This window comes from Elephas maximus, chromosome 11, assembly GCF_024166365.1.
Source record: "Elephas maximus indicus isolate mEleMax1 chromosome 11, mEleMax1 primary haplotype, whole genome shotgun sequence".
Taxonomy (NCBI): Eukaryota; Metazoa; Chordata; class Mammalia; order Proboscidea; family Elephantidae; genus Elephas; species Elephas maximus.
Window position 1 is genome coordinate 115,577,871 of NC_064829.1, and position 17,693 is coordinate 115,595,563.

Genomic DNA, 17,693 nt, shown 5'->3' on the forward strand with positions numbered 1-17,693 from the left:
GAGCAACCAGTTAGTAAATCAGATGATACCTGCAATCCTTGACGAACTATAAACTGACACTCCTTGACCACATCTAGACCATGGTTTTCTCTAAAGAAAATTTGCAGTGGTCAACACTACTCCTCAAACTTTAAAGTTATTCCTTAATCCGGGACTTCTCATGTCAGCCCCCTGTATCCCTACACTACCCCCCCGCCCCCCTCCCCCCCCAGGGCCTTAAAAGAACCCAGAAGATTGAATAGCTGTGTCCCAGGGCCTGGCTTATATGCAACAGCCGGTACTCCATAAAAGAAAATCCTCTGCAATTCTTTCTTTTTGAAGAAAACAATATTATTTTCTACTTCATTAATATCTTTTCCCGGTTTTATACAGAAATCACGTTTTAAATCATTTATCAGCTCAATTATGTAGCCTTTTCTCCTCCAGACCTTCAAGAAAAATTGATGCTGCTGGAAGATCGATTCTTGTTTTACAGATGAAGCTCAAAGATTACGCTCTCCAAGATATGCCGTCCCAGTCGCACCTACAGTTATAGTCATTTATCATTTTCACGCGTCTACAAAATCTTGAACCTAGTTTCTCCCTCACTCTTTTACTCCAAACCCCAGCTACACCCACGGTTACACACACCCGCACACCTGCTTCCTGTAAACCTGCCTGCCTGCCCCCTCATCCTCCTCAGCAACCCATCCCCAGATGTGTACACAGAAGTCAGAAGCTCAAAATAACAGCCGCTAGGCATTTACGGAGACTCCTCCCTTTTAGCTTCCAGTCCCTTCGCGGTTCAGTGATCAAAGCGCTTGGCTGCTAACCAAAAGCTCCGCAGTTACAACCCGAAAGCCGCTCTGTGGGAGAAACTGTGGCAGTCTGCTTCCTTAAGAGATTTACAGTCTTGGAGACCCTATGGGGCAGTCCTACTCTGTCCTACAGAGTCGCTACGAGTCGGGTTCACTCCGCGACAGTGGGTTTGGTTTTGGTTAGTCCTGCCGCACGCTTAGCGATCTTTGCCCTTCGACCTCCTCAATGTGGTCAGAGGTTTCTGGTCTCCTCCCCTTCGCTCTCCTCATCTGGTTTACGGTCTGAGAAGCCCCAATCCCACATCCCTGTGAGCTTGAGGTACCTGAAGCCAAAAAAAAAAAAAAAACTGCCATGACTCATAGTGATCTTATTATGACAGAGTAGGGCCGCCCCATAAGGCTTCCAAGGCTGTAAACCTTCACGGAAGCAAACTGCCACATCGGCCCATGGAGCAGCTGGTAGGTTCCAAAAATCGATCTTTCCTTTAGCAGCAGAGCGCTTTTACCACTGAGCCACGAAGGCTTCTAGCCGAAACCAAACTCACCCAGAAACAAAGGCCAAAATGGCGGCCCAGGCCGTCTGCGCCTGCGCAATCCTCGGCGCTCTAGCACTCCCGTGACTCTCCGGGGTGTGGCCAGGCTCAGGTTCAGCTTTGCGAGGATTCCGGAGAGCTTTCCAACGGTCCATCCGCACCTTAGCCTGCGCCGAACTACACTTCCCAGAAGGTCCAGCGTTATGAATTCTCTACTCAAACAAACTTGCCCTCCTCTTCCCAACCTGTCCAGCTCTTAGGTATCGTAGGCCGGGTTCGGGAAGGAAGCCCAGCTCAAATGCTCCGGACTGGCCTTATTTAGGAATCACGGCCCGAGGTTCAGTCGGGACTTTGTGAGGTTTCCGGGGCGCAATTTGATGAGGTGGTGCAATCCTCGCGGAGCCGCAGCTAAGCGCTGAAAGGAATCCTAACGACCGACATCCAAGTTCTTCGCCGCCGGTACGTCTCTAACTACGTTTCCGAGAGGACTCCGCGGCATGACCGTGCTTCTCGCGGGAATTCAGCCTCAAAGTCACGCTCTGGCGGGACCCTCAGGGCTGCACCGGCCACTGCTCCAGTGCTGTGGGGGTCTCTGCTACTTCGGAAGCTTGAAAGGCTTGAGGTAAGGGGCCCGAGTCCAGGGCGAGGCTGGAGCCGCAGCCTCGGTCTTGGACGGGGGAGGAGGCGAGGTCGTGAAAGTGTCTGTGTGGTGAATGACCGTACGGTTGTGACGGGCTGTTCCCGTGGTGGGTGGTGTGGTTCTAACTGCAACACCGCGCACAGCACAGTCTGGGAGCCTGTGGCTGTTGCGCGACCCCGCCGTTTGTGTGTGATTGTGACCACGTGCGGCTTTGTGTGTGCGGGTGTGGGGAGCTTATGATTGGTTGGGTGTGATCGCGTTCGTCTCCGGAGGGCTGTGTGATTGTGTGACTGACGTGTGAGGTACTGCATACAGGCGGAGGTACCTGTGACTGCGTGACCACGTGCAGGTGTGGGGGTGCCTCTGACGGTGCTGTTGTAACTTGGTAATAATATGCGGTTGTGCGTGCTCCCTTTGGTAAATGTGATTGTCCTTATGTGACCGTTTGAGGTGTAGGGTGTGAGGCCCTGTTGCCTTGGGGGTGGGTTGCCTATAGAAGTGTATCCCCATGGTGAGTGTGCGACTGGGTATGTGTGTACAGTTTTATCACTTATGTATAGCTTCCTAAGCATTATACTGTGATTTTCCGCGGTTTTTCAACTTTATATGAATGCTGTCATAAGTCATGTCTTTTGCTATGTTTATGAGTATCATCTGTATTAGATACGTTAAAAAAATAATCAAAACATAAAGAAATTAAAACATAGGGCTTGTTTCAGCAGTTATGCCATATGCCTATAGGGAGTCAATTCTGTTTATTAAAAAAAACGAATGGCTTAATGTAGGCTAGTTACAGTGAAGCTTTTAAAGTGAAGAGGAGGGAGCAGAATAGAAAAGCAACCATTGGCTAATTTAACGTGGTTGATTAAACCATGCCCCTCCCCGCTTGCTGAAATCAGCTGGCTTCAGGTGGTATCTAGGTCTCTAGCCTGGTGGAGTGTGGCAGGCATCATTAATTTGCACAAATCTTCGAGTGTCGTCTGGAGATTTTAAAATGATAAAAGGTACTGGAGAAAAGACCTAGCCATCTGCTCTCTTAAAGATTAAAACCTAGAAAACCCTATGGGGCAGTTCTACTCTGTTCTATAAGGTGACTATGAGTTGAAATCAACTTGACAACACACAACAATGAAAACAACTTCAATTATTCAGGGAATTCGTGGGGTTAGCTCTCAGAAAACAAGGGAAATTACCTGAAGTTACATTCTTTGCATTAGGTGAAGTCCAGCTAGTTTATGGTTAACAAATGTCATTGTCACAAACAGGGTTTGCAAAGACTTAAATCATTGTGTCAATCTGAGCCTCTGTTTCCTTATTATTAACAGATATAATAGTGGTTTATTCATTTTCTTTACTATTTTGTATTCTAGATTTTAAGTATACCACAATTTTTCATCCCTTCTAATAATGGTGGACGTTTGAGTTATTTCCGTTTTTTTAATTTTATGAACAATGCTGCCATGAACATTCTTTTACACAGGGTACACCTGCATGAGTTCACCTACCCAGGGAGTTGCTGGGTCATAGGATATATTCCACTTTACTAAATAGTGCCAAAATATTTACCATAGAGATTACACAGATTTGTACTTGCACAGCAATGTTTTCGTTTTTCTTAGTCGTGAAAATATACAAACCAAAACATTCACCATTCAACAATTGCCATTTACAGTTCAGTGACATTGATTACCTTTATTGCTACCCTTTTCCAAAACATTTCACCATCATTAATATAGACTTAATATTCCTCAAACAAAAATTCACCCTTTCCTCCTTCTTTCCAACCCTGTTGTTGTTAGGTGCAGTCGAGTGGGCTCCGACTCATAGCGACCCTATGCACAACAGAACAAAACACTGCCCGGTCCTGCGCTATCCTTAGAATAGTTGTTATGCTTGAGCTCATTGTTGCAGCCACTGTGTCAGTCCACCTCCTTGAGGGTCTTCCTCTTTTCTGCTGACCCTGTACTCTGCCAAGCAAGATGTCCTTCTCCAGACACTGATCCCTCCTGACAACATGTCCAAAGTATTTAAGACACAGTCTTGCCATCCTTGTGCCCAAGGAGCATTCTCATTGTACTTCTTCCAAGACAGATTTATTCACTCTTCTGGCAGTCCATGGTATACTCAACATTCTTCCGCCAACACCACGGTTCAAAGGCATCAGTTCTTCTTCAGTCTTCCTTACTCATTGTCCAACTTTCACATGCATATGATGTGATTCAAAATACCATGGCTTGGGTCAGGCCCGCCTCAGCCTTCAAGTCTTTGCTCTTCGACACTTTAAAGAGGTCCTTTGCAGCAGATTTACCCAATGCAATGCATCTTTTGATTTCTTGACTGCTGCTTCCATGGCTGTTGATTGTGGATCCAAGTAAAATGAAATCCTTGACAACTTCAATCTTTTCTCCGTTTAGCATGATGTTGCTCATTGGTCCAGTTGTGAGGATTTTTGTTTTCTTTATGTTGAGGTGCAATCCATACTGAAGGCTGTGGTCTTTGATCTTCGTTAGTAAGTGCTTCAAGTCCTCTTCACTTTCAGCAAGCGTCATCTGCATAACGCAGGTTGTTAATGTGCCTTCCTCCAATCCTGATGCCCCGTTCTTCATATAGTACAGCTTCTCGGATTATTTGCTCAGCATACAGATTGAATAGGTATGGTGAAAGAATACAACCCTGGCGCACACCTTTCCTGACTTTAAACCAATCAGTATGCCCTTGTTCTGTCCGAACAGTGCCTCTTGATCTACGTAAAGGTTCCTCATGAACACAGTTAAGTGTTCTGGAATTCCCATTCTTTGCAATGTTATCCGTGATTTCTTATGATCCACACGGTCGAATGCCTTTGCATAGTCAGTAAAACACAGGTAAACATCCTTCTGGTATTCTCTGCTTTCAGCTAGGATCCCTCAGACATCAGCAATGATATCCCTGGTTCCATGTCCTCTTCTGAAACCGGCCGGGATTTCTGGCAGTTCCCTGTCAATATACTGCTGCAGCCGTCTTTGAGTGATCTTCAGCAAAATTTTGCTTGCGTGTGATATAATTTCCACATTCGGTTGGATCACTTTTCTTGGGAATAGGCATAAATAGGGATCTCTTCCAGTCAGTTGGCCAGGAAGCTGTCTTCCATATTTCTTGGATAAACGAGTGAGCACCTCCAGCACTGCATCTGTTTGTTGAAACACCTCAATTGATATTCCATCAAATCCTGGAGCTTTGTTTTTTACCAATGCCTTCAGAGCAGCTTGGACTTCTTCCTTCAGTACCATCGGTTCCTGATCATATGCTACTTCTTGAAATGGTTGAACATCGACTAATTCTTTTTGGTATAATGACTGTGTATTCCTTCCATCTCCTTTTGATGCTTCCTGCGTCATTTAATATTTTCCCCCATAGAATCTTTCGCTATTGAAACTCAAGGCTTGAATTTTTTCCACCACTAATAATCTTTGGTTTCTGTTTATTTGCTTATATATAAGTGAGATCATACAGTATTTGTCTTTTTGCAACTGACTGACTTCTCTCGGCATAATGTTTTCAAGGTTGACCCATGTTGTGGCATGTACCAGGACTTCATTTCTCTTTTTAGCTACATAATATTCTGTTGTATGTGTATACCACATTTTGTTTATCCATTCGTCTTCTGGTGATGAACATTTCAGTTGTTTCCACCTTTTGGCTATTGTAGAAAGTGTTGCAGTGAACTTTAGTGTACAGGTTTCTGCTTGTGTTCCTGCTTTCACTCCTTCTGAATGTATATCTGGGATTGAGATTGCAGGGTAATATGGTAGTTCTGTATTCAACCTTTGGAGTAACTGCTAAACTGTTTGCAATGGTGGTTTCACCACATTACATTCCCACCAGCAATGGATGAGGGATCTGGTTTCTCCACAACCTCCCCATCACCTGTTGTTCTCCATTTTTTTGATCTTTCAAATGTGGCGAGTTTTTATTTACATTCAAATGTGGGTGAGTTTTTATTTACATCCCCCTATGGCTGCTAACCAAAAGGTTGGCAGTTCACATCTACCAGGAGTTCCGTGGAAACCATATGGGGCAGTTCTGCTCTGTCCTGTTGGGTCACTATGAGTTAGAATCGACTCAGTGGCAACGGGTTTGGTTTTTTTTTTTTAATAATTTTTATTGTGCTTTAAGTGAAAGTTTACAATCTCTCACGCAAAAACCCATATACACCCAGCTACACACTCCTTTTTTACACACTCCCAATTACTCTCCCCCTAAAGAGACAGCCCGCTCTCTCCCTCCACTCTCTCTTTTCGTGTCCATTTCACCAGCTTCTAACCCCTTCCACCCTCTCGTCTCCCCTCCAGGCAAGAGATGCCAACATAGTCTCAAGTGTCCACCTGAGGGTTTTTTTTTTTTTTTTTAATGGCTAATGATGTTGAGTATCTTTTCAAGTGCTTGTTGGCCATTGAACATCCATTTTGGTGAAATGTCTGCCCATTTTTTGACTGGATTTTCTTTTGTTGTTACATCATAGAAGTTATATATAGTTCAAATGTTATTAGGCCCTTATCTGATACATGAGGCCCTGGTGGCACAGTGGTTAAGAGCTCGACTGCTAACCAAAAGGTCAGCAGTTCAAATCTACCAGCCGCTCCTTGGAAACCTTATGGGGCAGTTCTGTCCTGTAAGGTCGCTATAAGTTGGAATCAACTCGATGACATTGGGTTTGGTTTGGCTTTTGGGGATCTGACATATGGTTTCTGAAAATTTTCTCCAAGTCTGTAGGTTGTCCTTTCACTTTGTTGATAAACTCCTTTGATGCAAAAAAGTATTTCGTTTTTATGAGGTCCCACCTATCTATTTTGCCTTTTGCTGCTCAAGCTCTTGTTATCATATTTCATAATCTGTTAGTATCAGTTGATTCTTTTTCAGGACTTGGGACCTGTCTTAGTCATCTAGTGCTACTATAACAGAAATAGCACAAGTAGACAGCTTTAACAAAAAGAAATTTATTCCCTTACAGTCTAGGAGGCTAGAAGTCTGAAATGAGGGTGCCAGTTCCAGAGGACGGCTTTCTCTTTCTTGTCGGCTCTGGAGGGCGGTCCTTTTCATCAATATTTCCCTGGTCTAGGAGCTTTCCAGCACAGGGACCTCAGTTCCAAAGGAAACGCTCTGCTCCTGGCATTGCTTTCTTGGTGGTGTGAGGTCTCGCTGTCTCTCTGCTCGCTTCCCTCTTTTATATCTCAGAAGAGATTGGCTTAAGCCACAATCCAATCTTGTAGATTGAGTCCTGCCTTATTAACATAACTGCTGCTAATCTCATCTCATCGACATCATAGAGATAGGATTTACAAAACAGGAAAATCCCATCCGATGACAAAATGGCGGACAGTCACACAATACTGGGAACCATGGCCTAGCCAAACTGATGCACACATTTGGGGGACACAGTTCAACCCATGACAGGACCTGATTGCACAATGCAGTATCACCAAAAACTAGTTTGACCAATGTATATGAAAACTTACAATGTATAAGACCTTTGTATCAAAAAAATAATCCACCACAACCAAGTGGGATTTATACCACGTATGCAAGGTTGGTTCAATATTAGAAAAACCATTAATGTAATCCACCATATAAATAAAACCATAGACAAAAACCACATGATCTTATCAATGGATGCAGAAAAGGCATTTGACAAAGTTCAATACCCATTCATGATAAAAACTCTCAGCAAAATAGGAATTGAAGGAAAATTCCTCAACATAATAAAGGGCATCTATACAAAGCCAACAGCCAACATCATTCTAAATGGAGAGAGCCTGAAAGCATCTCCCTTGAGAACGGGAACCAGATAAGGATGCCCCTTATCACCGCTCTTATTCAACATTGTGCTAGAGGTCCTAGCCAGAGCAATTAGGCTAGACAAAGAAATAAAGGGCATCCGGATTGGCAAGGAGGAAGTAAAATGATCTCTATTTGCAGATGACATGATCTTATACACAGAAAACCCTAAGGAATCCTCAAGAAAACTACTGAAACTAATAGAAGAGTTCAGCAAAGTTTCAGGTTACTAGATAAACATACAAAAATCACTTGGATTCCTCTACATCAACAAAAAGAACATCGAAGAGGAAATCACCGAATCAATACCATTCACAGTAGCCCCCAAGAGGATAAAATACTTAGGAATAAATCTTACCAAAGATGTAAAAGACCTATACAAAGAAAACTACAAAGTACTAGTGCAAGAAACTAAAAAAAAAAAGAGTAGAACTGCCCCATAGAGTTTCCAAGGAACACCTGGCGGATTTGAACTGCCTACCTCTTGGTTAGCAGCTGTAGCACTTAACCACTACACCACCAGGGTTTCCGAGAAACTAAAAGGGACCTACGTAAGTGGAAAAAATACGTTGCTCATGGATAGGAAGACTTAACATAGTAAAAATGTCTGTTCTACCAAAAGCCATCTATATATACAATGTACTTCCGATCCAAATTCCAACGACATTTTTTAATGTGATGGAGAAACAAATCACCACTTCATATGGAAGGGAAAGAAGCCCTGGATAAGTAAAGCATTACTGAAAAAGACACAAAGTGGGAGGCCTCACTCTACCTGATTTTAGAATCTATTATATTATAGACTGGAAGGAGGGAGCAGGCTGACTCATTAGGGGGAGAGTAAATGGGAGTATGTAGCAAGGTGTATATAAGTTTATATGTGAGAGACTGACTTGATTTGTAAACTTTCACTTAAAGCAGAATAAAAATTATTTAAAAAAAAATGTATATGACCTTTGACCAATTATATTTTCAAGAGCTAATCCTTCAGAGTTCATATATGGATAAGGTGATACATGTACAACGGTATTTATTATAGCATCGTTCGTAGTAGCAAAATACTAGAGATAAACCATCTGCAGCAGATTGGTTAAATAAATTAAGGTGTATCCATTTGTTGGAATACTTTTTGCTATTAAGGGAATTATTTAGCTCTATGGACTAGTTGGTATTAGTCCTAAGATATATTGTTAAAAACAGCAATGTGGATAACAGGGTGTATAATAACCTCAAATTTATGTAAAAAAAATTTTTTTTATATCTTTGTGTGTGTGTACATGCATGTGTCTGCAGGCATATTCTCTAAGTCAGATCATGTTGCCCAAATCCACCCAGTTCCAGTCAGAACTGGGGTCTTTGGAATCGGGGATAATGAGAGACTTGCCCATCCTTCTCACTAATGCCCCTTAAGTATTGTGTGTGGTGAACAGAGGGAAGGGGATCATTCTGGGAGCTGTGAGTCAAATTAGGTCTGAGATAACTTCTTTTTCTTTCCCCAGATCTGCCATTTTCCAAAAGAGGTGCCCAGAAGAAGGGTTCTTTTTAGTAAATATCAAAGCCATGGCTCAGGTGAGATGCTGTTTCCTTTTGCTCAGAGTCATTTTTACCCCTAGTACATGTATGCATTTGCTTTCCTTTTCATGACACTTTTGCTGTTTACAAAAAACTTTCTGATAGTTCAGTTGTAAGCAGCTGTCAGTTTTCTTACCCTTGCTCTAAAGGGAAAGGGTTCTAACAGCCCAAGTCAAAAAGTTTCTCTCTTGATGAAGACGTTTATAGAAAAAAGTGCTTGGATGATCATTGTTAGACAAAGAGAAGAGAATATCTGGTTAAAGATTTTCAAGCTTTTAACTGACAATTAGTTGTTAGTCAGGTAAGTGGTTAGCTAAAAAGTTTATCAGAAGGTGTTTGGATCAGATTAAAATCCATCAGGTAATTGCTTATGAATTTCATCAAGAATGCTCATATTTTCCCACAAAGAGATTGTGAATTACGTAACATGAAATGGTCTGACCCAGAACAGGTTTGGAGCAGTTTTCTCTATGCTGGCTAACGGGGTCCTCTATCAGGATGCTGATCCCCATTTCCTCCTCAACAACCCAGTGCTGTTCCCAGTTCCCCTTTCTTCTTCAAGAAATTTTTATTTACTCGTTTAGTAAATCCTTCAGCATCCCCTCCTTCAGATTTCTGCCAGAAGTTCTGTTGGAACCAAAGTGTGTTCCCTAATTATTAATGAAACTGATGTATTTGGACAGTGATTTGACGGGATGGAGATGAATAATTAGGGGCATCTCATAGGGATTCCTGGTGGCACAGTGGTTAAGAGCTCAGCTGTTGACTAAAGTTCGAATCTACCAGCTACTCCTTGGAAACCCTATGGGGCAGTTCTTCTCGTTCAGAATCAACTCTACAGCAACAGGTTTGGTTTTTTTTTTTTTTTTTCCATAGGAAAAAGCCCTGATGATGTACACAGGCCTGGGTTTCTTAGTGAGAAAATATGTACAGTGGTGTTACTAGATTTCAGTCCTAGTGCATGGTGAGACCTCCTGGTTTATGAGGTCTTTCAGGCTCGTGGGTGTGACTGGTGGTCTGTACAAAACCCTGACATCCCACCAGGCACCCATGAGAGGCAGGCTTCAGTAAAGCCGTTGTGGGCATCTAGATCATTCTCCATCAACTTCCTGTAACTCAGGAACAGGGAGAATTTGCAGTTGGGTGATGGGTGGTTATAGCTAAGATTGAACTAGTGCTGGGAGGGTCCTTAATGGTCATCTCCAGTCTAAAGATCTAAAAACAAGAGCAGAGTCGTCGCATATCCATATAATGGGATATCAGTCAATTTTAAAAAATTATGCTTATGAAAGAATTTGTTGCAACAAAGGATAATTCTTACGTAATGGTGTGGCATGAGAATGGACCAGAGTCTTAAAACTCTTAAATTATATGCAAATTTAATTTTCTAAAATAAAAAATTTAAAGTCATTTTACACATATTTACAAGACTTATTCCACCCTTGCCCCATCACTAGCCCCACCGCCAAAAGGTGGCTGCCCTCAACTCTTGAATATGTTTTATTTGCTATTTTTTGATGAATAAATTTTACTCATCGTCTCTTGCCTTTCTGCAGAGTGGAAGGGGACATTGTACGCCCTCAATAGAAAGAAATTAAACAGTTGCCATCGAGTCAGTTCTGACTCATGGCATCTCCGTGTGTTTCAGAGTAGAACTTAGCACAGGGCTTTCCATATCTGCACCCTTTTGGAAGTAGATCCGCCAAGCCTGTCTTCCGAGATGCTTCTAGGTGGATTTGAACTGACAACCTTTCAAATGGTAGTCGAGTGCTTAACGCTTTACACTACCTGGGAACTTCTCTCCTCCTGTATTTCATCCCCTGTTTCTCTGCCTCTGTTATTAATTACATCCCAATTTTCAGCTAAATCAATAGTGTACATATTATTGTGACTGCAGGTGTTCAGTCCTAACACAAGCTCAGCCCTAGCTCATGGTTTCATTCTAGGACAACCTTTCATATTCTTGTACTTGTTTGCTTTTTTTTTCCCCTTGTTTGCTTAGTGATCCGTGTATTTATACCCAAAATACCAAGCGTCACTACCATATGCCATCAACCATGTTTTTCCATCTGGTCAGTACATCATTTCTTTTTGAACATGGTGCTGCAGTACAGTGGGTTTCTCTTTATATGTGACTTTTCTGGCCCTGCATTTGTAATTCTGCCATGGTGATTTGCTAGGCCTCAGTCTTGCCAGGGGGATTGGACAGTTTACTGTGCAAATAAGGCACGTAAAACCTGTACAGGAATTTGACAGTTTATCATGCAGATAAGGTGCCTGTGGCCCACCAAGGAGATTGGTCAGCCTGTGGTCTTAGTGGGAGGAAAAGCTTAAAAAGGCTAATCCCACAGTGGTTGGGGGGGACCTCACCACCATCAAGAAGAAGAACTTGGGGTGGGGTGCATCCTTTGGACCCAGGGTCCCTGTGCTGAAAACCTCCTAGACCCAGGAGAGAGAGAGTTGTTACCCTGAAGACAGTGAGAGACGGCAACAACAGGAGGATGCAGGAGGCTTGCTGGTAGAGTGGGGTGCCTCTGGGCACTTAACAGAGGAGAAAACAGCTGTAGCAGGCCAGAGGCTAGGCCGAGTGAGGCCTGCCTGCAGGCATGGCTGAGAGAAAGCTGAGAGCTGTCCTGGTTGGAAGGTGTCCTGACTGATGAACTTACCCTGACTCCTGAATTGTGACCTGTTCCCACTGCCCGCTGCATCAAGATTCTGACTCACAGCGACCCTATAGGACAGAGTAGAACTTCCCCATAGCGTTACAGGGCTGTAAATACTGAAGCAGACTGTCACATCTTTGTCCTGCTGAGCAGCTGCTGGGTTCAGACCACATACCTTTTGGTTAGCAGCCGAGCACTTTAACCACTGCACAACCAGGGCTCCTGTTGTAACCTGTTACTTCCCTAATAAGCCCTGTAAATGTGAGTATGGTGTGTCAGTTCTGTGTGGCCATTGCGATGAATTATCAAACCCAGCAGAGAAATAAGAGTGCTATGGGAGGACGGCTGGCGTCAGAATTGGTGAAAAGGTTGGAGAGTACAGGTGTGTGTGAGCTCCACTTCCCAGGAATCAGCTTGGAGCTGATGGTTCTTCTCATTCCCCTTTGTGCAGTCAGGTGACTTCTGCTGCCGCTACCTTACTGTTGGCATCAGAAGTGGGATCCTTTGCAATGGCTCCTGACTGATGGAAACAAGGGGTTTTGGAAGGAAAAGGATGAAAGGGCGTGGGAAGTGGAACTTGATTCTTGGATAGTTGCTTCTGTGGTTGTTACCTGTAATGGCTAAAAGGAAGGTAAGAGACATTATACTGGAGCAGCCAATAGGGAAACTGAGGATAAGAAAGCCTATCTGGAGTGGCCTGGGGAAAAAGCTCAGCAGGTTAAGAAAGATGACTGATAGGGGGCATTGGGCCTTTGGGTTCTACCCAGCCAGAGGCCCAGGGCTATATGAATATGAATGGGAAGATAGTCTAGGGGTGAAGAGAAGATGAAACCAGAAGGTTTAAAAAGGCTATGTGTTTCTGGGAGCCCTGGTAGTGCAGTGGTTAAGCATCTGGACCAAAAGGTTAGCAGTTCGAATCCACCAGCTGCTCCTTGGGGCAGTTCTTCCCTGTCCTATAGGGTTGCTATGAGTCCATATCGACTTGATGGCAGTAGTTTGAGTTTATGTGTTTCCCCTATCTGGTGTAAAACAGACTTAAATGTTTGATCGAGATGAATATTGTGTATTGTAAAAAACAGAGCATGTAACTCCGCCCTTCAGGCAATACTGATTGGATATGCTAAAAGGGAACTAAGATTTACCCTAAAGAAACACAGGCTGTTTGTTTCAATACAGTAGCCCTGTGTAGAGAGTATTGGAGGCTTAGGTTGGAAATCTGAGCCCCACCCAGAAACTTTGGAGCAGGAAATCTGCATTTGAAGGACATGCACATGAACTGATGGGAGAGCAGAAAAAAAAGGGGACTGTTCTTGCCTTTGGACTTGGGGCAAGTGGTTTGCCATTGGCTGCATCAAGGCATGAAACGTCAGTGCCCGTCAAGAATCCCTTTCCAGGACTGGAAGTTACAGGGAGCCAGCAAGTAGCTAGCCTAGTGTGCTTGCTGAGATGACCACCTGGATCCATGAGATGAGTGGAAGTGGGGGAGGTGCAACAGTGAAGGGATGGGTTTGAGTCTGGACAGGTTCCTTTGGCACTCATTGACCTAGCTAGTCCTGGTGGCTAGGGAGGGATAAGAGAGAGGAAGGCGCTAGCTGGTCTGAAGTGCAGGGCGTTGTGTGGATTCCCGAGTCCGCAGCTTGTACCCGTTGACCTAGCCCACAGGGGTTAGGGATGAGCTGGCCAGACCCCGAGTAAATGGGGAAGAGAAAGAGGACTGACGCCATGCGTTGGTGTAAATTGCTGCAGTTTGGTGGCTTCCCCTGGACTGGACTTTGCTTATGGATACAGACGCTCAGAGTTCTAAGCAGAACAGAAAATTCTTCAGAAACATACTTGTCTCCTCAGAGTACTGGTTTGACAGGGACAAGCAATTTAAACATTGGCTGTCTAAAAAGAGGGGAAGTGAGATAAAGGCGTGAAGTAGCTGGCTTCCACACTTTTGTGAGTGTGCTTACACCCAAAATGAGGGCGACATGGGAGGATCCCCACTGAATAGATTCCTCTTTTCCTCATGGGTCTGGGGACAAGAGGATGGGAGAAGCTGCTGGTACAACTGTGTGATTCATTTGTGAGTATTGGCTGCTAATCGGGCAATTGTGATTGCAACAAGTGTAATTGTAGAAGCTGTAGCTGTGAAGGAGTAGACCAGAGGGGAGCCACTGCTGGACTTGAGTACAGTGGCCGTACCGAAAGTCCCTTAAAGGTTTTGCTCAGGGTAAGAGAATAATATTCTCTCAGTTAAATTTCATCAGAGGCCAGAAAGGATGGAGCCGAGACACCTTTGGAGAAGCTGGCCAGGTCAGATGGTCACCTGCAGCAGACCTGAGTGACTGGTACCTGAGACACTCGCCCTGAGGAGTATTTGCCCTACTGAAGGACTAGTTGTTAATAACTGATCTGGACTGGTAGGATGTACAGGGAGAGAGAAGTAACCCAACAAATGTTAAGTATGTGTAAGAACCCATGGCCAAAAAGGGCCAAGGGGTGGTCAGAATTGGTTAAAAAAAAAGGCTAGAGAGTGGAGGTATGTCTGATCTCCACTTCATAGGAATCAACTTTGGGCTGATGGTTCTTCTCATCCTCCCTCCTGAAGTTAAGTAATTCCCAAGGCTACATGACACATGGCTTTTGTCTCCGTGCTCTCATCTGGTCTGGTTCCTCTCTAAGCCTAGTGTACGGTTTTCCTGAGATTTCCCTTTAGTTGTTGTCGTGGGATTTTCCTTCAGCATCACTGCTGTCCTGTGTTACTTCTATTTTCTGATCCTATGTCTTTCTCTTATTTGGTTTACTCCTTTGTTTTGGGGGAGCACATCCTCCAGTAGTTTCCTAAGAAATGGTTTTTGAGTCTTGGGATGCCTAGCAATGTCTCAACCCTCACAATAGAAATGATGGGTTGGTTATAGAATTCTGTGGCAGAATTTTTTTTCCATCAGAGTATTGAGGAATTATTCATATTGTCTTCTTGCTTCAACTGGTGTTCTTGAGAATTCCGTTGCCTTTCTGATTCCGGATGTGTTTTATATAACCTATGTGCCTCCCCTCTGGAAGATTTTAATGTCTTGTCATTTCTCTTATTCTGAAATTTTACTCTTAGATAGTTGAAAAAGAGGAGGGAGGGAGGGAGAGGCTCATATCTATTGATTTACTGTATGACGGGTTTTTTTTTTTTTTTTTTTTTTTTTGCTAGATGTTTGTACAGACTATTTCATTTAATTGGGGACACCCCTGAGCTGGATTTTGTGCCTTCCCAGATCTGTTTGGATAACGGATATGTCCCTCTGTACGCGGGCAGTTTTGTCCGGCGGAACAGAATGCCGGGACAGCACACTGATTCATTCACACTAGTGTCTTTGCACTTAATTCCCCCACCGGCTTCCCGAACATTTAGCCCCACTCTGTATGCTCACTGTTTGTCACTCCCTCTGCCTTCATGTTTTTTTTCTCTCTCCTTCACAAAAGCATTTCTTCTTATAATTAATAAAAATGCTTGATTAAAGTAATAAACTTGGTTGTTATTCCAGGAGTCAGTGATGTTCAGTGATGTATCCATTGACTTCTCTCAGGAAGAGTGGGAATGCCTGAATGAGGATCAGAGAGACTTATACAGAGATGTGATGCTGGAGAATTATAATAACCTGGTTTCAATGGGTAAGGACGCCTGTCCCTAATAATTCAGATTCTGCCCTCGGAAGGTCTGCCTCCTCCAGTGTGAAATGCTCAGCTACCTTTCAAGTAACCAGTTGGATTTCTGCTTCCTGTTCCCAAAGGAATGTTTGGGATGTTGTAGAGTTAGAAAAGGCAATTATGGGGTATGTTTCAAATCCTCTGTTTTTCTGAGTCTTCCTGTAATGTCATGTCTTTGTTGATAATGAAGGGACTGGATTTGAAACCTGGGAGATTCTTAGCTTAAATTTGTTTCATGGCTGTTTTTTTTTTTTTTTTTAAGCAGGATGTTCTCTTTCCAAACCAGATGTTATCTCCTTCTTGGAGCAAGGGAAGGAGCCCTGGGTGGTTGACAGAGAGCTGACAAGGGCCCACTGGCCAGGTAAGTGGAGCACAGCAGTACATAGACTGCACCTTTGAGATGTTACCTGAGAAGCTGCCCTCAAGATCCTAAGACCTGTGTACAAAAGTAAGACCTTTCAGCATGAGCTTTCAGGTGACTTGACCTCGCCTGCGGCCTGTGTTTCCTCTCCTGTCGTACTTCTCCTCCCAGTCTAACCTGCTGGTACTGTCCCCGCCTTGTCCAGCAGCCTCCCTTCTGTGTGCATTGTGGATCACTTCTTCTTCAGCTTCTCATCCTCTTTGTATTTATTCTTATGAAAGCATCACTCTCTTCTGAAATACATTTTTCCTACTGTGCTAAGTACTTATTTTCATTAACAAGGTTTTTTTTTTTTTTTGGATATAGTAGTTCATGTATTCATTCTCTACTTCATGCCTTTAACCAGCATTTATTAATTTCCTAATGTGCATGAAATACTCTGCTAGGTGTTGCTGAGATTAAAAAAGGAAGAAGCAATTTCAGAATTCACAGTCTCATAACACACACACACTCATAGCGACCCTATAGGACAGAGTAGAACTGCTCCATAGGGTTTCTAAGGAGCAGCTGGTGCATTTGAACTGCTGACCTTTTGGTTAGGAGCTGAGCTCTTAACCACCGTGCCACCAGGGCTCCTGCAGTCTTCTAGGGGTGCTAAAACTAAAACAGGTCTATGATAACTTCTACAAAGTAAAATCCACCATAAGAAAAGTTTAAACTAGGGAACTCAGCAGGAAGTAAGGCTAAAAATGTAGACAAGGAAATGGTCCACATAGAAGTCATGGGGCAGATTTAGCCCGAGATACCGTTGCCTTGGAAAGAGTATTGGAAATAAAGGGTCTCTGGCCTATAGAGTCGCTATAAGTCGGAATTGATTCGACGGCATTGGGTCGGCATTGGGTTGCCTCTGTTGAGAAGTTAGAGCTGGCAGAGATAGATTTAGTGTGATGGAGGAAAAACAGGACAGTGCTTTCATTCATTGATTCATTTATTCATCATATATTTGTTGACCACCTGTCGTATGCCTAGCACTATTCTCAGTGCTAAGATTATACCATTGAATATTACACACAAAATCTCTGTGTTCGAGAGCTTACCTTCCAGTGAGGGGAGATATAAGCAGCTAATTGAATATTTAACATGTAATAGTAAGTGCTAAAAAGAAAAATAAAGTGGGGAAAGAGGGTACTATTTTATGTGAGGCAGTAAGAGAAATTTGCCACTAAGGTGACACGTGAGCAGAAACCTCATGAAGTGCAGAGTAAGTCATACCGTGTGTCATTACTGGGAGGAAGAGCACTCCAGACAGAGGAAGCCAAACGTGCAAGGCCCTGAGGCAGGCCATGTGCTGGCCGTGCGTCTGAGGAGCAGCTGGGAGGCCAGTGACAAGGAAAGAGTGAGAGTGATGGGAGACGAAATCAGAGAGGCAGAAGCAGGAAAGTGTGGTCAGCGTATGCACTGCCACACGGAGCACAGGAAGTCTTTCCACTCTAAGACAAGAGGTCACTGGAAGGTTGTGAGCAGGGTTGACACGATCCAACTTATTTTTAAAAGCTTCACCCTAGTTGCTTTGTAGGGTGAGGCTGAAGCAGGGAGACCATTTAGAGGCTTTTGCAATAGTCTGATTGA

At 43.6% G+C, this 17,693-nt stretch overlaps 2 protein-coding genes across 2 annotated transcripts in view; both read left to right on the forward strand.

Moving 5' to 3' along the window:
• The window catches only part of LOC126086108 (zinc finger protein 850-like), a 90,129-nt gene that overhangs the window by 65,436 nt on the left and 7,000 nt on the right, over positions 1-17,693 (forward strand). The window lies entirely within an intron of this gene.
• On the forward strand, positions 1,817-16,395 carry LOC126086107 (zinc finger protein 566-like). The gene is made up of 4 exons (XM_049902270.1): positions 1,817-1,952; positions 9,284-9,353; positions 15,541-15,667; positions 15,966-16,395. The coding sequence occupies exons 1-4, from the start codon at positions 1,828-1,830 to the stop codon at positions 16,100-16,102; spliced, it is 459 nt and encodes a 152-aa protein (XP_049758227.1). The 5' UTR covers positions 1,817-1,827; the 3' UTR covers positions 16,103-16,395.

What these genes read in the sequence shown, in the direction of transcription:
- LOC126086107 (XM_049902270.1), top strand. Translation starts at nt 1,828, where the DNA reads ATGACCGTGCTTCTCGCGGGAATTCAGCCTCAAAGTCACGCTCTGGCG. An exon ending in GGAAGCTTGAAAGGCTTGAG is followed by an intron (nt 1,953 to 9,283) that starts GTAAGGGGCCCG and finishes TTCTTTCCCCAG; the next exon opens with ATCTGCCATTTTCCAAAAGA. An exon ending in TAATAACCTGGTTTCAATGG is followed by an intron (nt 15,668 to 15,965) that starts GTAAGGACGCCT and finishes TTTTTTTTTAAG; the next exon opens with CAGGATGTTCTCTTTCCAAA.